At 44.3% G+C, this 25,066-nt stretch overlaps 1 protein-coding gene across 1 annotated transcript in view; it reads left to right on the top strand.

Annotated features, from left to right (window-relative positions):
- LDAF1 (lipid droplet assembly factor 1) overlaps nt 1-20,683 on the top strand; it is a 125,918-nt gene extending 105,235 nt beyond the window's left edge. The window contains exons 5-6 of the mRNA XM_069734191.1: nt 18,877-18,935; nt 20,565-20,683. Coding sequence (XP_069590292.1) covers nt 18,877-18,935; nt 20,565-20,572 — 67 coding nt within the window. The 3' untranslated portion in view covers nt 20,573-20,683. The remainder of the gene's footprint in view (nt 1-18,876; nt 18,936-20,564) is intronic.
- Nucleotides 20,684-25,066: the final 4,383 nt, after the last annotated feature.

Raw genomic sequence — 25,066 nt, 5'->3', positions numbered from 1 at the left:
GCTGGATTGTAATATTTCACCATTTTTTTAGGTGAAATATTACAAATCGCTCTGCTTGGCAGTTTCACTTTCAACAGCCAATCAGAGCGATCGTAGCCACGAGGGGGTGAAGCCACCCCCCCTGGGCTAAACTACCACTCCCCCTGTCCCTGCAGATCGGGTGAAATGGGAGTTAACCCTTTCACCCGATCTGCAGGGACGCGATCTTTCTGTGACACAGCATATGCGTCACAGGTCGGATTGGCACCGACTTTCATGACGCATACGCTGTGTCACAGGTCGGGAAGGGGTTAAAGTGATATGTCATCTTTCAGAAAACAATATTAATTAGCAAGTAGCAACCAACCTGTTTTACATTTAACTTTAGCATTGCCATTCCTCCGATCCGCTCAGGCGACATCGTTATTTTTTTCATCATACTTTGGTATTTATAAAGTTCTTTGTAATACGCTACTGTATTTTTTAGAAGACCTTTAATCATTGCCATTTTCCACGTAAACTCTTTGTCTTATGCCTCATTTTCTTGCACCCTAATTGAACACTGCTATAATGTGAGACAATAGAATACAATCAATTTCACACTGCACACTGTCAGGATTTGGCAACCTGCAGAGCGATAGACTAAATACATATTTTACCGGAGCATTGAGAATTTTGAGAATTTATAATCAATCCTGGCAGAGAAAGAAGCAGATTTCTCTGATAAGATACATTACAAAGTTTCTTAATTTCTTGTGTACTACTGATTTAAAGTGAAATAGAAATTAAAATGATAGTTATGCTTTAAGTTCAGTCAAAATAAAGGGTTAATCCCAACATTAAAGGTATCCCCTTTCCGATGGAGGTTGATAATCTGACTGCCGGGACCCCCATGATATTGAAAATAAGGAGGGCCCTGAAATGCTCCATTATAATGGAGTGGTTGCATAGCATCTATTCAGTCTCTATGTGACTTCCAGAGATGGTGAGTACGGAGCTTGACGTCCTACTGCTGGCCCATGGAGGATGACTAGAGTGCAGGTATATGCAACCACCACTCACTGGATGAAGTGGATCCTCTAAGCCCAAGATCTGGTTGGACACACGGCACTGGATGTTGATGCAGCAAGTGGGTGAGGCATGCAGGATATGGAGAGCATACAGGAGACTTATCAGAGGTACTGGAGTCCACAGGCAGATTGCAGATTTACTGAAGAGCCTAAGGCAGACTGAAGTGTTACAAGAAACTGCAGGCATTGCAGAGTTTTTGAAGACCGCAGGAAGTCTGGAGACTCAAAGACTGGAAGCCGTAGGCAACACCTGGCAGTGACCTCATGCGCCATTCCATGCAAGCCGAAATTATCGACTACAGAAGAGGATGCCACGCATCATGGTTGTGGTGAACGGTAAGAAGAATTGTTTTTTTTTAAAAATGTGTTGGAGAAGAACAAGGAACTTTATTACTGAAAGGGGCCCAGTAAGGGGGACATTATACCAGGGAAGGGCCCAGAGTATGGAACATTATTCTTGTAAGTGGCCATGGGGGACATTATCATAGGAAGGGCCCAGGGTGTGGGACCTTATGATAGGAAGGAGCCCAGGATGGGGGACATTATTAGAGGAAGGAGTACATGATGGAGAACATTATATCAGAAAAGGGTCCAAGATGGGGGACATAATTATATGGGGGAAAAACACATATATCTTTATGGGATCTAGAATGCTTTAAGAGCCCATACATCTGACCAACATGGATGTGGAGACCGAGGTCCAAATTTTCCACTAGGGCCCTTAACAGAACTTAGACTGAACCCATAATAACAACCTTGCTGTTAGGAGTCGAGTTTCCTCTGCTGCACAGGGGGAATCTCGATCCGTCTCCGCTACGGTCTCCCATTCTCCTCCAGCCACAGTGGAGTCTGCTCAGCAGGGACGTCGATCCCAGCGTCTCGCTCAGTCTGACTCTGTGCGAAGAGTTACTGCTGCTTTTCCTGCTTCTGCCATTGAAGCCAGTGCTGGGCAGCGGCGAGTGGACGTTTCTGGATCTAAGTCCTTATTTGCACACACTGAGCATGCCCAGGGCAAGATCTCCTGTTGGAGATCGAGGGTCACATGCTCAGGTACTGCAGCACATCCCATTGGTCCTTTTGGCAGGTCCTGAAAGGGCAAAACTTCTGTAGCTGTTTCCTGTGCTGCAGCTATATAAACTGCGCATGACCGCATGGCCATGCGCTAGTATTGTCTTGTAAATATGTGTGTGTGTTGTGAGAGAAAGTCGCTCTTTAAATAACCCTCCCTATTGAATGTTTGTTCGCGGAAGGTGTATGTTTGCTATCTAGCGCCCGACTTATCCAACAGCACGTAACACACATTACAGCTACCAGTTGCTGTGTCCGCCTGTACGGCGCCGTGCGCTTGCTCTGCGCTTTCCTGACCCAAGCCTGGGTGATTAGTGGCGTCCGTCTGTGCGGCACCGCACGCACTCTTGTGCCTTAATATTCTTATTTAGTTTCCTTACACACCCAGTTGCGGTGTTGTGCCAGCAAGTGTCTAATCGGACTTCAATCCTAGTTGGGGTTGAGTTCGCTGACTACTTGCTCGCACTCTATGTGCGGTACCGCGGTCCTGTGACGCAACAGGATCGCTTCCTTCACGCAGGGTGTAGTTAACCCGTGCGTGTATACTTGTAGTACCGCCATATAGTCCGTCTTACTAGCAGCAGGGTTTTTACCTGCACGGTGGACCTCGGACTGCGAACGCACCTAGTTCCATTTCATCTTGTACTTGGTGCGTTCCGCCAGTCCTAACATAATACTAGCGCCAAGGTCTGGCTAGTAAATGGCGGACGATCAGCGTTTACAGCGGTACATCCAGCAGCTGGAGGGAAGGTTGGCGGCTCTAGAGCGTTCAACCTCAGCTGTGGATGTCACTGCTGTCGCTGTTCAGGCTGCTAGCGTGGCTGCAGCTACCTTGTCCACTGCCACCCCTGTTCCGACTCTATCTCGCCTCCTGCTACCAGAGAAATTTTCTGGTGACAGTAAGTCTTGTAGGGGTTTCGTGAGTCAGTGCTCTATACATCTCGAGCTTCTGGCCTCTCGTTTCCCTACAGAGCGGGCAAAGGTGGGGTTTATCGTGTCTCTCCTGTCGGACAGGGCGTTGCAGTGGGCTACGCCGCTGTGGGAGCGTGGCGATCATGTGGTGCAGAGTGCTCCGTTATTCCTGAGCACTCTGAAACAGGTCTTTTTAGGACCTCGTGTCACCCATGATACGGTGCTCCAACTGTTGGCATTGACTCAGGGCTCGTCCTTGGTCAGCCATTTTGCCGTACACTTCCGCACCCTAGCATCTGAGCTGGGGTGGTCGGATAAAGCCCTCATTCCTATATTTTGGAGGGGGCTGGCTGACCACGTTAAGGACGCCCTGGCCACTAGGGAGATTCCCGCCACACTGGAGGAATTAATAACAGTATCCACTCGTATTGACCTCCGTTTTCACGAGCGGAGGTTAGAGCGAGCCCAGTGTAGGCAGAGGTTTCGGCTGGCTCCCACCTTCGCCAAACCTTTGGAATCTCCAGTCCAGGCCCCTGAGTCCCATGAGCCTATGGTAGTGTCACGAGCGGGATCTAAGTCCCGGGCCGCTCGTGCACTCCAGGTTTGTCATGTGTGCCAGCAGTCAGGACATCTTGCCACCAGATGTCCCCAGCGGTCGAGGAAACGTCAGCGTCTAGTGGTAGTAGGTGTAGGTACACTAGACATGGCGACGTTTGCCTCCAAATTGTCCTTTAAGGGGACAATAACATTAGGCTCTTCCTCCCACTCGGTAGAGCTCTGCGTGGATTCTGGGGCGGAGGGCAATTTTATGTCTTCTGCCTTTGCCCAACGTCACGCAATACCCCTGGTTATGCTACCTCAACCAGTAACGGTACGAGTGGTGAATGGGTCGACACTGCCCTCACAGATAACACATCAGACCATCCCTTTTACCCTGTCCGTGTCGCCATCCCATCAGGAGATTATATCTCTGCTCATCATTCCTGAGGGAATTGATGAGGTCCTGTTGGGGATACCTTGGCTACGGTACCACTCTCCTCACATTGAGTGGTCCTCAGGCAGAATTCTGGGATGGGGTGAATCTTGTGGGGGTAGGTGTCACCGAGAGTGCATACAGGTTGCTACTACAGAGGTACCCGCAGATCTATCCTCTCTCCCCAAGCAATATTGGTCTTATGCAGACGTGTTCTCCAAAAAGGCGGCGGAGACCCTTCCGCCCCATCGCCCCTATGACTGTCCTATTGATCTCTTGCCTGGTGCTGAACCTCCCCGGGGTCGAGTCTATCCATTATCTCTCCCGGAGACGGAGGCCATGTCTCAGTACATTCAAGAGAATCTGGCAAGAGGGTTCATCAGGAAGTCGGTGTCACCTGCTGGGGCAGGGTTCTTTTTCGTGCAGAAGAAGAATGGGGAACTACGTCCATGCATAGACTACAGGGGTCTTAACGCTATCACTGTTAAGAACAAGTATCCTTTGCCCTTGATATCTGAGCTTTTCGATAGGCTTCGGGGAGCAAGGGTGTTTACTAAACTAGATCTGCGGGGTGCTTACAACCTGATTCGCATCCGTGAGGGGGACGAATGGAAAACGGCGTTTAACACCAGAGATGGGCACTATGAGTATCTGGTAATGCCCTTCGGGCTCTGTAATGCCCCAGCCGTTTGATGGACTGGCAAGAGCCCCATTCTCTTAAAGCGGTGCAGCGCTTTATGGAGTTCATAAACTATTACCGCCAGTTCATTCCCCACTTTTCAACTCTGGTAGCTCCCTTGGTAGCCCTCACCAAGAAGGGAGCGAATCCCAAATTGTGGTTGGAAGAGGTCTCCAAGGCCTTCACTTCTATTAAGTCCCACTTTGCTAGCGCTCCCATCTTACATCGTCCCGATGTGGATAAGCCATTTCTAATGGAGGTGGATGCCTCGTCCGTTGGTGCTGGAGCAGTCCTCTATCAAAAGGATGCTCAAGGTCGGAAGCATCCATGCTTCTTCTTCTCTAAGACCTTCACGCCAGCGGAGAGAAACTACTCCATCGGGGACAGGGAGTTGCTAGCAATGAAGTTGGCCTTTTCGGAGTGGAGACACCTTCTGGAAGGTGTGCGGTTTCCCTTCCAAGTTTACACGGACCACAAAAATTTGGTCTATTTGCAGACAGCCCAGCGGCTAAATTCTCGCCAGGCCAGATGGTCCCTGTTCTTCTCCCGGTTCCACTTTTCCCTTCATTATCTCGCCGGGGAGAAGAATATCCGTGCTGACGCTCTCTCTCGCTCCCTTATGTCAACTGAGGAGGAGGAAGAGGAGCCTCGGCTTATTGTCCCTTCCGAGAGCCTGAGAACCGTAGCGCCGGTTTCGCTAGAGTCTGTGCCTCCGGGCAAGACTTTTGTGCCCATTAATTTGCGACCGGAGGTTCTCTCTTGGGCTCATTCGTCCAGGGTGGGTGGACACTTTGGGACAAAGAGGACATCTGAGCTACTGGCGAGGACGTACTGGTGGCCGCATATGGTCCGAGATGTCAGAGATTACGTTCTGGCGTGTGTCTCATGCGCCAAAAATAAGTCTCTTCGACAACGGCCATCTGGGTTACTCTATCCCTTGCCGGTGGCAGACAGGCCCTGGGAGATGGTCGGGATGGACTTTGTAGTGGGTTTGCCCAAGTCTCGCGGCTGTACCGTCATTTGGGTTATTTCCGATCATTTCTCAAAAATTGGGCATTTGGTGCCGCTCCCACGGTTACCTTCTGCACGGGCCTTGGCAGCGTTGTTCATAAGACACATCTTCCGCCTACACGGCATGCCAGACAAAATTGTCAGTGACCAGGGTCCCCAGTTTGCGTCTCGGTTCTGGAGAGAGCTTTGTCGTCTTCTCAGCATTGAGTTAAATCTCTCTTCCGCATATCATCCCGAGATGAATGGGTTGGTAGAGAGGGCCAACCAGACCTTGGTCACATACCTGCGACATTTTGTTTCAGCCAGGCAGGATGACTGGGCATCCTTGCTATCATGGGCAGAATTTGCACTGAACAACGCCGTAGCCGACTCCACTGGACAAACCCCATTCCTCCTCAACTATGGTCAGCATCCACGGATACCTGTGCCTATGCCCGTGTCTTCCGCCGACTCCAGGGTGGCAGACTGGGCTGTGGAGGCACGGGATATTTGGGACCGCACTCAGGATGCCATTCGGGCCTCTAAGGAGAGAATGAGGTCCTCCGCCGATGCTCATCGGCATCCCGCTCCGACCTTTGCTCCTGGCGACTTGGTGTGGCTCTCCGCCCGTAACATCAGGCTGCGAGTTGAGTCCACTAAATTTGCTCCTCGCTACTTGGGCCCATTCAAGGTCCTCGAGCAGGTTAATCCTGTGGTCTATCGTTTGGCCCTTCCGCCACGCCTGGGCATCACCGACACCTTTCATGTGTCCCTCTTGAAACCCGTGTATATGTCCCGGTTCTCCGAGTCATCTGCTGGGACATCGGGCTCGTCTACGGACGATTGAGGTGAACGCTATTTTGGGGTGCAAGGTGGTACGTGGGAAAAATTTTTATTTGGTAGACTGGAAGGGTTATGGCTCCGAGGACAGGTCCTGGGAGCCTGTTGAGCACATTCGGGCCCCGCAGCTCATTGCTGCCTTCGAACGTAGCGAGGCCCAAGGAGGGGGGGGCCCTAGGAGGGGGGTAATGTTAAGAGTCGAGTTTCCTCTGCTGCACAGGGGGAATCTCGATCCGTCTCCGCTGCGGTCTCCCATTCTCCTCCAGCCGCAGTGGAGTCTGCTCAGCAGGGACGTCGATCCCAGCGTCTCGCTCAGTCTGACTCTGTGCGAAGAGTTACTGCTGCTTTTCCTGCTTCTGCCATTGAAGCCAGTGCTGGGCAGCGGCGAGTGGACGTTTCTGGATCTAAGTCCTTATTTGCACACACTGAGCATGCCCAGGGCAAGATCTCCTGTTGGAGATCGAGGGTCACATGCTCAGGTACTGCAGCACATCCCATTGGTCCTTTTGGCAGGTCCTGAAAGGGCAAAACTTCTGTAGCTGTTTCCTGTGCTGCAGCTATATAAACTGCGCATGACCGCATGGCCATGCGCTAGTATTGTCTTGTAAATATGTGTGTGTGTTGTGAGAGAAAGTCGCTCTTTAAATAACCCTCCCTATTGAATGTCTGTTCGCGGAAGGTGTATGTTTGCTATCTAGCGCCCGACTTATCCAACAGCACGTAACACACATTACAGCTACCAGTTGCTGTGTCCGCCTGTACGGCGCCGTGCGCTTGCTCTGCGCTTTCCTGACCCAAGCCTGGGTGGTTAGTGGCATCCGTCTGTGCGGCACCGCACGCACTCTTGTGCCTTTATATTCTTATTTAGTTTCCTTACACACCCAGTTGCGGTGTTGTGCCAGCAAGTGTCTAATCGGACTTCAATCCTAGTTGGGGTTGAGTTCGCTGACTACTTGCTCGCACTCTATGTGCGGTACCGCGGTCCTGTGACGCAACAGGATCGCTTCCTTCACGCAGGGTGTAGTTAACCCGTGCGTGTATACTTGTAGTACCGCCATATAGTCCGTCTTACTAGCAGCAGGGTTTTTACCTGCACGGTGGACCTCGGACTGCGAACGCATCTAGTTCCATTTCATCTTGTACTTGGTGCGTTCCGCCAGTCCTAACACTTGCTGCCTTCAGTATCTTCACTTACCGTATTTTTCGGACTTTAAGACGCACCGGACTATAAGACGCACCCAGGTTTTAGAGGTGGAAAATAGGGAAAAAAAATATTTGAAGCAAAAAAAGTGGTAAAATATTTAATAACATAAATAACATACTATTATAAGTGGTGTTATTATATACAATAGTATGTTATTATGTTGGAAGCTGCGGGACCAGTGTGGTGTCTGTACAGTACTATATGAAGATGCTGGAGGGTGAGTACAAGAATGGGGGCACAGGGCTTATATTTAAAGCACCACTCCAGCACTGCAAAATAACACTGGAGTGCTGCTTTAAAATCCCATGGGAGAACTATAACTACTTCAGATCCTATGACATGCTGGGAGTTATAGTTCACCAAAGGAGTGGCAGAGTGCTTTATTGTGTTTTGTAAAGACTAACCTCTTAAATGTGGCAGCCAGCCACACTGTGGTGAGGTAAAAGCATCCCATGACTGCACACAGAGCCCTCCCTCGTTTCCTTTCGACAGCACAGGTTATGAGGAAGCTGCAGATTCTAGTGGAGAGCCTGAAGGACCTGTGATGATGTCAAGAAGAGGGAGGGCTCTGTGCTGCCATGTGATGCTCCAGACCGCCCACTCCTGACATCAAACAGGTCCTGTTTGTGCACAGCACTTGGCATCCAGCCCAGGCATGGCAGGCAGGTATGCAGCGATCTCCTCTCTCCTCTGGCCCCTGCTGCTGCTGCCTCCTCTCCCCCGGACACACAGACCTCCCCAGCTGCTGCAGGAATCAGCGCTGGAGAAGCCATGTGTGTCCCTGCTTAAGTGCAGTATTCATTTGCTGCTCCCGGCTCACCTCTCAGCTGATAGGTGGGCGGGGAGCCGCTAATGAATATTCACTGAACTTAATCATCTGGACCACATGGTTTCCCCAGCGCTGATTCTGGGCAGCGGGCACATCCTGAAGTGGCATAACAGTGCGATCCCACTCACTGCTGCCCCCCTCCCCACATGCTACATCCGTACCATAAGACGCACCCACACTTTCCTCCCAAATTTGGAGGAAAAAAAGTGCGTCTTATGGTCCGAAAAATATGGTATGTTATCAGATCTGGGAATTAATTCCGTTTGTATGTTCCTAAAGCGGAAAAGACAAACGGAACCCTGCCTAAGGGTGAAGACACAAGCAGCTGACTGCCACAGTCTTTGAAATAAAGTTGCTTTTTCTTATTCTACAGTATATAGTTTTGTGTAATACCTTTGCAAATGACGGGATAAGTATTGCTGACTTGTTGTTTCCACTACCGTCTATCGCTGAGGGATTCCAAACAGAGATTATGAATATGATCAGCCAATGAATTCATGACATGCATCCCAAAACTGAACCAGCTAAGCAGAAAAAGTAGGAAATTATTATATTTAGCTTCTTTCTATTTTAAAAGCCTGTGTTATCGTTTCTGTCCCAAATCAGATGAAGGTATTATTGATGATTGACATCTGTTCTGCGTTGCAGATTTCACTAGCAATGCCGAAGTGATGAGTTAATTAAAATATTGTATATATCATGTTTACACTGGAATTAAACAAGCCGTGCAACGGTAATATTATTAGGCCAATAAGTATAGGTTTTGGCTATTTACATACCCAGCTATACCCCTAAATACATCATCTTTCCCCCATCTCACTCTACCCCTCCACCAGACCTATCCATCAATGTCAATGGCTGCTCACTATCCCCAGTCCCACACGCCCGGTGCCTCGGGGTGATCCTCGACTCTGCCCTCTCTTTCAAGCCACATATCCAAGCCCTTGCCTCCTCCTGTCGTCTCAAACTCAAAAATATTTCCCGGATCCGTGCTTTCCTTGACCGCAACACTGCGAAAACGCTAGTGCATGCCCTTATCATCTCCCGCCTCGACTACTGCAACCTCCTACTCTCTGGACTCCCCTCTAGCACTCTGGCACCACTCCAATCCATCCTACACTCTGCTGCCCGACTAATCCACCTGTCCCCCCGCTATTCCCCAGCCTCTCCCCTGTGTCAAGCCCTTCACTGGCTTCCTATCGCCCAGAGACTCCAGTTCAAAACCCTCACACTGACATACAAAGCCATCCACAACCTGTCTCCTCCATACATCTGTGACATGGTCTCCCGGTACCTACCTACACGTAACCTCCGATCCTCCCAAGACCTCCTTCTCTACTCCCCTCTCATCTCTTCTTCCCATAACCGCATCCAAGACTTCTCCCGTGCTTCCCCCATACTCTGGAACTCTCTACCCCAACACATCAGACTCGCGCCTACCATAGAAACCTTCAAAAAGAACCTGAAGACTCATCTCTTCCGACAAGCCTACAGCCTGCAGTGATCCTCAACCTACTGAACAGCCGCACAGCCAGCTCTTCCCTCTCCTAATGTATCCTCACCCACCCCCTGCAGACTGTGAGCCCTCGCGGGCAGGGTCCTCCCTCCTTATGTATTCGTGTGCCTTGTTATCTGCTCATGTTTAATGTATTTGTCTATATCTGCCCCGTATTCACATGTAAAGCGCCATGGAATAAATGGCGCTATAAAAATGCATAATAATAATAATAAAAAAAAAAGTAACAAATGCCAAATTACTGACCACATCCCAAGATGTCACACTTCCTACTATCAACCTTCTGTCCAACATTGATTCAGACAGATTGGCATGGCGGGGGAAAGGACATTGTGTTTTTTAGGATGTGATGACTTACTGAAAAGGGGATTTACCATAAAACTCAAGTTTTAATACACAATAATAAACTCATATATTACATATTACATGCAGTGCACCATAGGCCCTAATTCAACCAAGCATATTGCTGGATTTTAATCCAGTTTTAGGCTATTTTTTGCGGTCAGTCATATTTTCCTCAAGGAATCTCCTAGATATACAATATGGCCATTATCTTACTGAACATCCTTCAAGCATTCTATGCATATTCTAGTCTAAGCATATCACATATGAATATGATATATTCAGAATTCAGGGCGATATTGCGTTCATGTGGGTTGTCACAAACCATGAGTAAGGCCGGGGTCACACTTGCGAGTGCAATACGAGAAACTCGCGCCTCAATACCCAGCACTCTGGACCAGAGCGTGCAACTACATGTATTTCTATGCAGCCGCACACTCCATTCCCGAGTGTCGCCAGCAGTGCCGTGTATTGATGCAAGAGACTCGTGCATTGCACTCACAAATGTGACCCCGTCCTAAGGCTACTTTCACACTAGCATCGGAGTCGGGCCGAGATTCTGATGCTAGCGTTTGATGCGCCGCACAACGAGTGCAGCGGATGCATTTCTCCGGCGCATCCGCTGCCACATTGTGAGGTGCGGGGAGGTGGGGGCGGAGTTCCAGCCGCTCATGCGCGGTTGGAAAAAGCGGTCCGTTGGCAGCAAAAAACGTTACATTTAACGTTTTTTGCTCGCGGCGGTCCGCCACAACATGGCGCAACCGTCGCACGACGGTTGCAACGTGTGTCCGTGTGTCAATACGTCGCAATGCGTCGGTAATGTTATTCTATGGGGCAAAAACGCATCCTGCAACTTTGCAGGATGCGTTTTTTCCCCTAAACAACGCATTGCGACGTATTCAAAACAACGCCAGTGTGAAAGTAGCCTAAGACAGACTGTCGAAACTAGTAGGTCTTGTTAACAATATTTTGTACTACATTGTCTGCATTTTTTTAAAAGAAAGCCTCTATTTCCGCTGGATCGTTTCTCCCTTTATTTTTGTACATGTGCAGCTGCTCTGACTGGGTCCATGCGTGGCTTCTGACAACTCCACTTCTAGTATGCCCAACCAATTGATGAGCTGATCTACCACAATTTTTTTCACATTTTAAAAAACACATCGAAAAACAGGAGCAAGTTCAGAGAAAAGCTACCAGGATGGCGAACGAACTGCAAACTGTCCCATGAGGAACGATTAAAGGAATGGGAATGTTTAGCTTTCAAAAAAGAAGGTTAAGAGGAGCTAAGCTGTCCACAAATATCTTCTGAAGGGCTGTCACGATGTAGAGGGTTCATCATTATTCTCATTTGCACATGGAAACACGAGAAGCAATGGGATGAAACTGAGAGGGAGATGATACAGATTAGACATTATAAAAAAAACTTTTTGACAGTGAGGGTGATCAATGAGTGGAACAGGCTGCCATGAAAGTTGGTGAGTTCCCTTCAATGGAAGTCTTCACACAGAGGCTGGACAGACATCTGTCGGAGATGGTTTAGTGAATCCTGCATTGTGTAGGGAGTTGGACACGATGACCACGGAGGTCCCTTCCAACTCTAACAATCAATGATGATATAGAAGATGAGAGTCTGAAGCGGCTGACACCAGGGCATTGCGGGATGAGGGTGAGGTGTCTCTCATTGATATAGATGCACTGTGGATGATACCAGAAGCATTGTGACTGTTGTAATTAACAGTGGTGATAGTATCACTGTGGCTAGAAATATAACATACCTGGCATTATAAAAGCGGCATTTTGGTTGGGACTAGGTGTGTTGTGACAATAAAAGAATGAATGAGCCATTGGGGAAACTCTGGGTTTCATTTTTCGTTGTTTGAATGATTGGAGCATGTTGCATGCAGAATTGCAATAATTTGAGAGCAATGATTACATAGAGATGGATAAAGATTTGCCTTCAAATCGGACACAGTTAGCAAAGAGCTTGGCACTTTAATTTGCAGTAAATCATTGTTTATTACCAACGCTATATAAAAATAATAATATCTCGTGCAAAAAAAGATTACAGTGCCTTTCCATTTGCGTCTCAGGTCCCCGGCAGATGGTTATCGACCCTCTCGATGACCCTACCTCTATTTAAGCTGCACAAATACACTGCACATTCCCAGGTTCTTCGGGCATCTGAAGGTTGATCCCTGTAGAATGGAGGACAACTCATTGCATGTTACAGATAAGAAAATAATGAAGTCAGCCGTGTGCACCCGGTCACTTTGAGATCTTGAATAGCAGAGTATGAAAATGAGATGTACGAAGAACGATATCATGTGGGATAAAGAACTTACCGCAGATGGAAATGCAGTGTCCTGAATTACCTATGTATATTCTGTATAGCACCAGCATATCCCCCTCCCCCCAAAAAGAAAAAAAAAGTCGTGAAAACCTTCCTGATTGTGGAGAGCCAAGCAGAGACTAAGTGAACGTAAAGGATATCGCCACCTTCATGGTCCATTTTTATTATACTTAAATGCTTGTTTATTATTTTATCATTTTTACAGTTGAACTTTGTTTATGTTTTGCCTTGCATACCCACTTTGATGCTAGATGCAGAATGAGTTAAAGGTTTATTCCCCAAAAAACACTTTTCATCCCCTATGTGCTAGATACTGGATAACCTGCTGATCACTGAAGGTTTAACCACTTGGACTCCCAGTGATCCTAACAATGATGCCCCTTCTGGAATGAAGAAGGTGGTTATGTTCAGCATCTGCTCCAATCATTGTCATTAGGACTGCCAAAAAAATTGCTTGTCTTTTTCTGTCAGTACCTTAGACAATGAATGAACAAAGATTGAGCATGCGCACCTCCAGTCTATTCAAGGTGGAGCTGAAGAGTCCAGTTCTTGGGACATCTTATTGTCCCAGCAGTTTGAATACAAGAACTCATTAGTTATTCCCTACCCACTGAGTAGGGGACAACTTATATTTTGGGAATAAACCTTTTAACTGAGAATCAGCCAATCTGCTTGTTCTAACAAAGAGTTTGTAACTGTCTTTACTGAGCTCTTCTTAGCTGATTTATGGTAGCATAAAAGTTCACCTCTCTCTGGATATGTATGGTCTTTGGCCATAAAAAAGTTGAGAAGAAAGGAGATAGGAAGGGGAAGGAGGTGTAATGAGCAGGAAGAGAAAACAAGCAGACGTAGACACAAAGAGATTGTGCTCAGCTTTCTGACTAGTCTTTCACCTCATCTCAGAGCTGATTTAAATTGAGATAGTCCAGCCTTGCTGTGTAATATACTCAATGTTAGCTCAGCGTGTCTCTGTGTGCTAAAAAAAGTATGAAGAACAAGAATCCCTTCATGTGTACCGTGCTGTTTGTCAGAGATTGCAGCAACCAGTCCCTCCATACAGCTCTCAAGTTAAAGAAGCACTCCTCCAATAAAAGTTTCAGTCCTCTTAATATATTGCAATGATGATATCATATAGTACTGTGTACTTACAATTGCTGATTTTGCTTTTCTACCAAGTAAATTTTTCTCTTTGCTCTGCTCTGCGTAAGAACAGGAATTCTCTTTTCCCTGCAGTTATCATTCTCCTCTTCAACTCCTGACCCAGCTGCTCCCTGCTTCGTCCGCCAGGGATATTGCAGCAACTCATAGAGATAGTTCACGTACAAGGAAAAACGGATGAAAACATAGGATACAAGTAATGTAATGGCCACAAATAGTGATAATTCTCATTTACATACCCAAGACAGCTTGTTCTGAAAAATTACTTAAATGTATATGGTTTTCTTTTACAGTTTCTGGAGGCTTATAATGACTGTCAAGTCTTAGGACTTTACTAATTATAAGGTATAAAAGCTTTTATCAGTAGATGTTTAATAGGTTAGACCCATTGCATTGCTGTGGTGAGAAGGCCATTACTTGTACATAATTGCCATCATTTAATTACTACTAAGGTTTTTACCTTTTTTTGCTAATTATCAAAGTTATGCTACCTTTGCATAAAGAGGAAACTCTATGTATTGTCAACACTGACTTTGGTCATATCATTATTTTTTTAACTTACTGATGTAAAAATCAATTACAGTCTCCAATTAAAAGGATTAGGTATTTAATGTCTTAGCAGGAAGATGCGGCTGAGTAAAGTATATTGTTAGTCAATTTTATGGCATCATTTTTTACATTTTTAGAATGTGTGATGTTGTAGCAGGGAGAGGAATTGGAGAAAACAGGTTTTAATAACAGAGCAGAATTTTGATGACTTTCATGAAAACACATCCTTGACGGTTATCGCTCAAGGTGAATGTCACCACTAAGAAAACATCAAATGCAATCTACTTACTTAATAATTGTGAGAATTACCATCATTTGACACATAAAATGAATGTCTACCCTTAGTACTAACTAGTCAGGTCCAAACTTCTGGCTGTTAATAAATATATATATATATATATATATATATATATATGCACACACACATTGACGTACATTTATAGGGTACAGAGTTCAGATACCTTGCATAGAAATACTGTATAGACATATAGAAAAGTTAAGCAAAAAAATTCTGTCTGCTTTTAGATACCACTAGGAGGAGCTTCAGAGCAAACTGCATACGATCTACAGTATATACTGTATTTAAAGTACTGTATTTAAAGGGAATCTCTCAGCAGGGTTTAACCTCCAAAACTATTTATGTGTGCAACGATTTCACCCCACAGTGTGTCTGTGCAATGATTAATGGCTCAGTTGTCAAGTCTGCCGCAGGGGTGTTCTAAGCGATCTGTGTTTTTATTGACAGCCCAATCTGAGTCTGAGAGGTGCTGAGGTCTTGCCAGATGCTCCCTGTTCCTTCATTGCTCAACTAACTGAACTGGCAGTCCCAGATAGTTGTCAGCCATAGCTTCAGCTCTGTGTGGATTGATCTATCACAGCCTGACCTCGAACCTCGTTCTGACCATCCACCATCCATTTGTATTGCCCCTTTTTTTCTGATCCACTATCCTCCTGGTATTTTGAACACAGACCGTTACCTGACTACACCTTTGACTCTTCCCTCTTTTTATGACGTACCCTCCTGGCTATTGACCTCGGACCGACTCACGGCTTGTCTGTGAGAAGTGACTCACAGGATGCGCATGTAGCTCTTTCAAAGACAGGTCCAGCAATACTTTTATATGACCAGTCTGTTCTTCCATAAATGAAAAATCAGTGTTTGAATTTATATGCAAATTAGGCAGCAGATCGGAAGCCTTGGTCACTCCAGCTCTATTCAGAGCCGCCTCCTCCAAGATCTACAAATCGTTTTGCGTGATGAGTTGTATTTTTTCTTGAAAGGATTTTGGCATGCACATTATTTTTTAATAGTTTTTTTATTACTTTCTTTTTTGGGGGTAGGGAGGTGACAAACAAACATCAATTGTGGTATTTCTTTTCCAGTACTTCCTGTGCATTGAGCACGAACACATGGGGAAGAATCCCCAATAAGACAGAAAGAAATGAAATAAAATTCAGGATAAGATTGTATCTGTAGAGATTTATCCACTTGAGAGATTTGTCTTTATAAATTCTGCCTGTCATTCCCCCCTATGTGATTAAAATGTGGATTTTCATCAGTTTGTTTATTTCCCTAGAGCTTAATGTCATAAATTGCAGACGATAAAGCGTCTAGCTAAAGGATATAATGGTCTATAGGACAAATAGCTTAGCTAATCAACTCAGATGTATATAAGTATAGGGCGATGAGATGCAAGAGTACAATTTCAAATTTACTCATTCAGACATCTAAAATATAATTAGTAATCTTGGCGTAATCTCCTCTACGTTAGATTCCCATATTAACCACCTATAAACTGAGCTGATATGTTTTGCATTAGTAAAGTGAAATTCTACAAAAAAAATTAGTCCTGATCATGTGTTAGACTTTATCTCTCAATTTGCAATTCTGTCAAACCAATCAATAAAAAAACAGTACTGCAGTGCGCCGGGAAAGGTCAGGGAGGCCCAGCGCCTGCGCACTGCAGTACTTTGCTCTGCCCTCAACAGGACAGATCAGTACGCCTGAGCAGGAGCGCGATGTCGGGGAGCGATGAAGCAACAGTAGGGCGGTGATCATAAGAAGATGGGAGGTGCTAGACCCGGCCCTACGACACCTATCGGACCGGACCGCCCCCAGGTGAGTATAATAAAACTTATTTTTATTATCTTTCAGGTTAGATCGGGGGCTTATCTACAGCATTATAAAATTAGAATCACATAAGGCTAATGATCTTACTCATGACTGTCCTGCGGATCGCACGTGCAGCCCCAACGCGCGTTTCGCATGGACATCGTCAGGGGGCTGTGATTCTAATGTTGCCGTGATCAGCACTAGCATGTGTAATAATAATGATAGTATATGGGATATCTTATCTATTGTACTTATGCTGACATGGGTCTCACTAACTATTTTTCTGGCATAGATTTGATGCACTGTCACTTTAGTTAATATACATGTTCTACTATCAGGCTCTAGCTATGCTGTACCTGTGTATTTGCATTTGTGATTTTTGTTGCACCTGATTCCTTATCCTCTATAGCTCTGTCATTGATAGGGTTCTTTTAATGTTTTTTGGTGCCTTTCATATATTTTGCTTAATGAAAATGCCAAGGGGGGTGAATACTTTCACAAGTCACTGTACATTTGAATTTACAACTGGATAATGGTGCTAGTGGATATCACTGTTGTTTCCGCACCCTATGAATAAAGAAGTCCAACTTCCATGCATTTCTTTACCTACTTTGGCATTGGAGGGAAGAAACGTATGTTGTATGTAATTTTGCATGTTGTATGCCTCTAGATAAACATGAAATCTCATGTCCTAGGATGGGTGGGTTCATTTTATTTTGTAAAATTACAAAATCTTCCCTATTGCCTATTGTGGAATTCTATTCTACACGTTGCAATCTTGTTTTATAGTCGCGTCGTCTTAGAATACAAATCATGTAATGTGTTTTCATGCTCCAAAAGAGACCTTGGAATTTCTTTTGAAAAGTTGGCAACTATGTCAAAGGACTTAGCAAAATTTTAAGAAGCGGAAACAAAGTCTTTCTAACATTAATATTCAAAATTAATCTGAGCCTTTCAGTGGTGTGATCTTTAATCCCCCGTGAGGTAAGACATTTATAGGACAGAAAGTAGTCCACGGATGACGTGGGCCATCAAAACTGGAGCAGCTATAAAAGAATCTGAACAACCGATATTAAAGTGAGGAGGACGGGGGAAATGTTATCCAGGATGTTAAATTCATTGTAGCTAATGATACATCTGGGCATATTTACATACAGTTTTTCTTTAGATGTCTACATTACAGATAAAGCAGCCATTACTTTGGCTATACATGATTATTCAGGGGAAGTGTCACGACTCTGCTGTAGGGTGTCCCAGGACCAGGGGCTCCTTCCCTGTCCCTAACGCTAGGGGTGCCCTAGCTCACCCTTTTCCCCAGATTATTTCTGAAGATGAAATGCCGGGGCCAATAACCTTGCCTTAGCTCCTTAATCCGCCCTCAGTCTGTACCCTTCCCCCACCCAGGGAAGAGGAGAGTAGTAGTGTACCGTACTACACCAACCAGACTAACAAGTTATTGCAAACAGGGATAAAGAAAAATACCAATTATACAAATATACTCACACAAACAACAGAGGTAACCACTGGAGAGTGGAGGATGGGGTAAAACCAAAGTAGGAAAAAGAGGGAAATTATCACACACCCAAAACCTAGCAACAGTCTCAGATAAATCCACCAAACGCCTTCTCAAACAACAACAATCTCCAACCATGCAGCATAAGCTTGCTCTGGCAATGAGTGCTAGCCAGGGCCCAGATTATATAGGAGATGGGAGTGGCTAGCAGTGAACAGCTGGGAGCCTTAAGGCAGGAAAGCTTCCAGGAGCCCTCAACAGAGCAGATTAACCCCTGCACTGCTAAAAGAAACCTGCACCGTTTTAACATGAAGGTTAAGTGCTTCTAAACAGTGCAGGAGAAATCAGATGCTGCGGTCTTCCTGCTCCTCTCTGTCGCGGTATACCAGTGACAGAAAGCTTCAGTAAAATCAAATTTCTTATTGCAATATTTAATTAAAAAGCAACAAGTCCTACATGTGATGCACCAACCGAAGCATGGTGTTGGCATCTGTCAGTCTTCAGCCAGGCTCTGGTTACTGAGGGGATAGTTACTAAAGACCGGTTCAAGTAAAATGATTTGAGGGACAAATTACAGAAAATTCTGGATGAACAGATATTTACAGTCATACATATAGACATGTTTACATATAATCCATCACGACAATGTCTTGTTCCCATGCTGGTGTATTAGGTTTTCCAAGCCATCTGTCTTTTCAAAATCTGAAATATTTACATTTAAAAAAAAGAAAAACAGAGGTTGTAATGACATCGAAACTAAATGAGAATACTTAACCCTTATGTCTTATTAGGAGAAAGCAAGACTCGACATGTCAGATTTTAATATCTCCACTCCCAGGAGGAGCCAGAGGTATCTATTATTATTATTATTATTTATTGTTGTAGCTCCATTTATTCCATGGCGCATTACATGTAAGGAGGGGTATACATAATAAAACAAGTACAATAATCTTAAACAATACAAGTCATAACTGGTACAGGAGGAGTGAGGACCCTGCCCGTGAGGGCTCACAATCTACAAGGGATGGGTGAGGATACAGTAGGCGAGGGTAGAGCTGGTCGTGCAGTGGTTTGGTCGATCGGTGGTTACTGCAGGTTGTAGGCTTGTCGGAAGAGGTAGGTCTTCAGGTTCTTTTTGAAGGTTTCGATGGTAGGTGAGAGTCTGATATGTTGTGGTAGAGAGTTCCAGAGTAGGGGTGATGCACAAGAGAAATCTTGTATGCGATTGTGGGAAGAGGAGATAAGAGGGGAGCAGAGAAGGAGATCTTGTGAGGATCGGAGGTTGCGTGCAGGAAAGTACCGGGAGACGAGGTCACAGATGTATGGAGGAGACAGGTTGCGGATGGCTTTGTATGTCATGGTTAGGGTTTTGTGCTGGAGTCTCTGGGTAATGGGGAGCCAGTGAAGGGATTGACAGAAGGGAGAAGCTGGGGAATAGCGGGGGGACAGGTGGATTAGTCGGGCAGCAGAGTTTAGAATAGATTGGAGGGGTGCGAGAGTGTTCGAGGGGAGGCCACAGAGCAGGAGGTTGCAGTAGTCAAGGCGAGAGATGATGAGGGCATGGACTAGGGTTCTGACTCTTACCCTGCTATAGTCCTGTGTGTCTAATGGGAAGAACGCAGATTATGATGCAATTAAGAGGATATCTACATGGAAAATGGAAAGGTGGACCCGTACAATTATTGTCTCTGGTAAGCCCAATTTAACAATGAGCACCAACCCTTAGTAGTATACTGTATATTAGTAAAAGTTATTTTCTCATCTTTTATAAAAAAAAATAGTGTATAAAGTTAGATGTAAATTTACATTTTTTTTCTATCAAGATGTGGTGTCTTCCAGTCGGGTATGTCCACAAAGACCTGACTATTTCATACTCTCTATAAGTTTATCCTATTTGTAAGGCTTCATTCAGAAATTGGCGATCTAGGTTTTTCATAGAACACACAACCATTATAGTCTATGGGCATAGTCACATGTATGTCTTTTTTTTTTATTGTTATAAAAAATGAAAAAGTAAAAAAAAAAAAATGGAGATTTGTTAATTTTTTATCCGAAGTGAAGATCAAGCTCGTTTACCCAAAGTCTGTTTTTTAATTTTTAATGGCGCGTTCACAAAAGCGTATAGTCTGTGTGCTGAATCGGCATCACTCTGACCCAAAAATAACCTGTGTGCCAGTACACAGACATGAGCAATATTTTAGACCTATGGTTGGGGTGAAGAAATATTGCACCATGCTTTAGTCTGGTCCATTTTATGGACCATTCTAGTGCAGGTCCCAAACAGGCAGCTCCTGTAATCGACCACAATTTGTGAATGGGACTGACCCAAACTTTTGTACAGTTGTGTGAATCTACTAAGAAGTTTGGAAAATGTATATGTTTATTTTCACCTATATGAAAAAAAATGGATGACACAGTAATGGTAAAAAATGGACACAAGGGCCAAACATTTATAAAAATTGGGTTAATTTTTTTCTAGTACAATAAATAGAAATGAACATCTGAAGGAGGCCTAAACAGCAAATAAAGGAGGTGTCTACAATTATGGATGGACTGAGAAGCATGGCTTTCCCAATGTAGATACAGCAAGGTATGAAAAGCACAAGTTTAAAGTCAGGATGAACTGATCCAGCCCAGGCGTCCCCTGTGACATTGGCGTAGAATAAGGGGGGCACAACGTTAATGTTTTAGACATCCATATACAATTCTTGGCATCTATAACAACCTCCCTAATTTCCCTATAGTCCAGAACACTGTCTGCTTCAATTTAGAATCCTTTAGGCAATTTATTTGATATTTTTATGGCTGACATTATCTGTATATTTACTTCATGTACTAATCTGAGACTACAACTTGGAAGTTTCCGAAGACATCAGGAAGATGAAAACAGCGTATTTCCCCCAGCTACGCTCCGCCGCCTTTCCTCATTATACACAATGTAGATTGAATGAATCTTAGAACTATTTTGCACCTTTAATACTCAGGAGTAAAATCGGTCATTCCACGGTTTCCACGTCTCGTATAAATTGTGTGAAATATGCTGACATATGATGAATAATCATGATTGATCTACTTATCCAAGGTTTTCAGAGCAGGGCACCCCTTCTAGCACATTACTATATCGTAGTAGGACCTAGAAGTCCTAGAAGAACATTGCCATCATTCTATCGATGATTGATGAACAGTGACACTGTGGCTTACCATAGGTATGTGATGTCCATGTTCATTATAGTGATTAGCTAACAGGTTCCTTACGGCTTCTTAGACCATGAAGCTTGTCAGGAGCTCACAACTCGTATTATGAAGTGAGTCAGTGGAGGACCAGACTGGATCTGAGGTGCCAGGACAGGTGTAGGGTGAGGTGAGTATAATGGATTTCCTTTTAATCCCTGTCAGGCCCTAAAAAGAATCAAGCAAAATGTCAATCAGTAATTATTTTCAGTGAATCAAATGGCAAAAAATTTGAGTTCTAGTAGTGAGTCCAATTTTTCTGAAATTCGATGCAAATTTGATTTGCCCCGAATTGATTAGGTCATCTGCATTAGGGCTCAGTCAGACTCGTATTATCGGTCCGAGGGCAATAAGACAAAACATCGGAACACATTTGGACCAATGTTATTCTGTGGGGCCATGCACATGTAAGAATTTTTTTTTCCTAAGACAGAGCCGGTCCAGAGAAACACAATTGCAGCGTGCTCGAATTTGATATGATATTTGGATCACGCTCGGTCATGGAAGTCAATGTGTTTGTGGAAAACATTGGAGTGCACTGGGATGACATCTGAGTCCAGTCCGATTTCCACGCACTGACAGAATGGAAAAGATGTACAACATTTTTTTTTCTCCATCATCTCCACCTCTGAGAGAAATGCATCACAAGTATGATCACACTCTGATTACGGTGTAATTTGCATAATCGACCCAATTCTTTCGGATGAGAGAATATACACTCGTGTGACCCTAGTCTTAGATTGTATACCATTTTTTAATATACATTTACAAATACTTGAAGCTACGGTACTCTAGACAAACACATATTAAGGAAACAATCCTCAAAAAACTTTTATAGGACCAAGCGTCAAAGAGTAGACACAGACAGAAGGACAATACATGGACCCTTTGCACCCAACAATGTGTCCATGGCAGAAGGTGCTTACAGCTTTTGAGGTGGAAATGGGATGCCTTTTCTCTTGGGCCCCTGTTTGGCTCTCCAGGTTGCACCAATGGTATGTCTACCCATTTATACAATCCACTTTCACATAGTCTTTGGCTTGAGTCATCAGGATTTGGGAGCAATGTGATTCTCCCCAGGCTCATTGCCTGAATTAGTAACATCAGGATGCCAGTGACCCACATAGTAAATATGTCATGCGTAAATTACGCTAAACAGTGCCCCTAAACAGGGAGCCACAGATAAACCCACTCCATAACTACATGAGAACCGGAGGAAAACTGAGTATAGCGGGTTAAGAACAAGGTACTTTATTAAATAATAACTCACTCAAATAACACACAATATACAAAAGTGCTAGATCCATTCCGGCACCCTCAGCCCATCCAACCTTGTTACCCCATTCTAGACCATTGTGGTAAGCGCTGCTCCGCTACATTTTTTATGTGTAGGTGAACCACTTGGTTGTTACATGTGCCCATGTTTTGGAGAGTCAGTGCATTGCCCTATAGTATTTTCCGACATATATGGGGGGTTGATGGTGCAGGTGATCATCCATACATCCTGTCCTTGTTTTTAACTTTTGTATATTGTGTGTTATTTGATTGAGTTATTATTTAATAAAGTACCTTGTTCTTAACCCGCTATACTCAGTTTTCCTCCGGTTCTCATTGCCTGAATTAGGAGGTCTACAAGAAAATTATTCACTAAAGTGTTGACTTATAGCAATGGCCAGGTGAGTGATTAAGGACAGTAAGGGTTCACATACAGTACAGAAGAGGAACAGCATAACCAAGGGCAGGCAAAATGAGTAACAGCTGATGGTGACGGGGTTTTTTTTTAGGTTGGGTCAGCAATATTTTTTTTTTCTTGAGCTCCAAAGGATAAGATGAAAGAAGAGCGAAATGCTCTGTAGCTGCTTGTAACTGAGACAATGAATAGCTAATAGGTTTACAGCCTAAAATATGACCTTCATTACCAGCACATTTCACACCATTCTGTATATAATTTTATTAGCTTCTGTTCTTTATTATGTTATGTGAATTAATGAAAATGTTGCCTGAAGCATTTGCTGACAAAAGCATTACATTATACTCCATAGTAAAGGCTGGCATTCTGCATACAATATGGCAGGCATCTCATCTGACATCATAGCATTAACAAATACAGTCAATAACCTCTTAAAAACTAATATTTGAGAATCCCAACTCCACATACCTACATATATGAGCATGGTCATCACCTACAATAGGCTTGGTGCCCAGACAGGGGCAGACACTGCAAGTGAGGGGCTCCTGTGAAGCCGTTGTTTGTTTCCCCGACCTTCCCTCATTAGGATCCACCTATGTAAACACATTCACCGTCATTTTGTAGGAAAAAATCTTAGACTTTAATCTTACCAGTAATATACAGGGGTCTAAAGATGTACTGTATTGTATATCCAGCTGTATATCTAAGTACCAGTACTACGCCTGTAAAGAAGAATACTATTTAGAGCTTTATGAAAAAAAATCATCCTGTACTCAGCAGTGGTGCATGTCATACTAGAGGTCCATTCCATATGTTTTAAATAAATAAAAATTGAATCGACTATATACTGTCATGGCTGAAAGTGTTGGCGCGCTTGAAATTGTTCCAGAAAATGAATTATCCCAGAAAAGTATTGCAATGACACACTTTTTGTTATACACATGTTTATTTCCTTTGTATTTTAACAACACAAAAAAAAACTGAGAAAAAAAATACAAATTGGACATAATTTCACACAGAACCCCCAAAATGGACTAGACAAGATTGGCACCCTCAACAAAATATTTGGTTGGAATAATTCACTGCATTGGTTCTTATAACCATCACGTGTAGGATTTAGATCTGGACTCATTGCTGGCCACTTCAAAACTCTCCAGTGTTTGGATCCATCCATTATGGGTGCTTGTTTGAAATATGGTTTGTGGTCATTGTCCTGCTTGAAGACCCCTGACCCAAGATGCAAATCTAGCTTTCTGACACTGGGCAATACATTGCGACTCAAAATTTTTTGGTAATCTACAGATTTCATGATGCCTTGCACACAGTCAGGGCACCCAATGCAGCAAAGCAACCTCAAAACATCTTTGAACAACCACCATATTTGACTGTAGGTACTGTGTTCTTTTCGTTACTGTTTGGGTAAACAGTAGAATGATGTGCTTTATCAAAATGGTCTTCAAACTATTTTGGTTCTCAAGTCCTCAAACTGTTCTCTTCTCCTCTTTCTGTTTTTCTTGCTTAGTGTAGCACACACTGAGACACACAATGCAAGATTGAGTCAACTTCTACCTATTTTATCTGGTTTCAGGCTTTCATATTTCCTACAGCCACAGCTGTTACTTGCCACAGGTGAGTTTGAACGAGCATCACATGCTTGAAAAAAAAATCTACAAGGGGAGAAAAGTGTGAATGATTACAGCAGCATCTGAGATCGATGCAGTGTGCCTGGGGCTTCCTTCTCCACGGGCACAACTGATCCGCCTGTACCTGCATACCGACCATGTGCCCAGAGGAATAGAAACAAGCTCCTGTTCCACAGTTCATTTTATTTAGCCTAATCAGCAGCTCATTCATTTACTGGTTACTGTAGCATAATCATATATTTAGGATCCCACTATGGGAAGGTAATATAATTCGGTTACTCATATACGCTTGGGTGACCTCCGAGTATTTGTTATTGCTCGGAGATATAGTTTTCATCGCCCCATTTGCATGATTTACGGCTTCCAGATAGCTGAATACATGTGAGGAATGCCTGTTTGTTAGGGAATTCCCACATG

Source organism: Ranitomeya imitator, chromosome 7 (genome assembly GCF_032444005.1).
Source record: "Ranitomeya imitator isolate aRanImi1 chromosome 7, aRanImi1.pri, whole genome shotgun sequence".
Lineage (NCBI taxonomy): Eukaryota > Metazoa > Chordata > Amphibia > Anura > Dendrobatidae > Ranitomeya > Ranitomeya imitator.
This window is presented reverse-complemented; position numbering and strand designations above follow the sequence as displayed.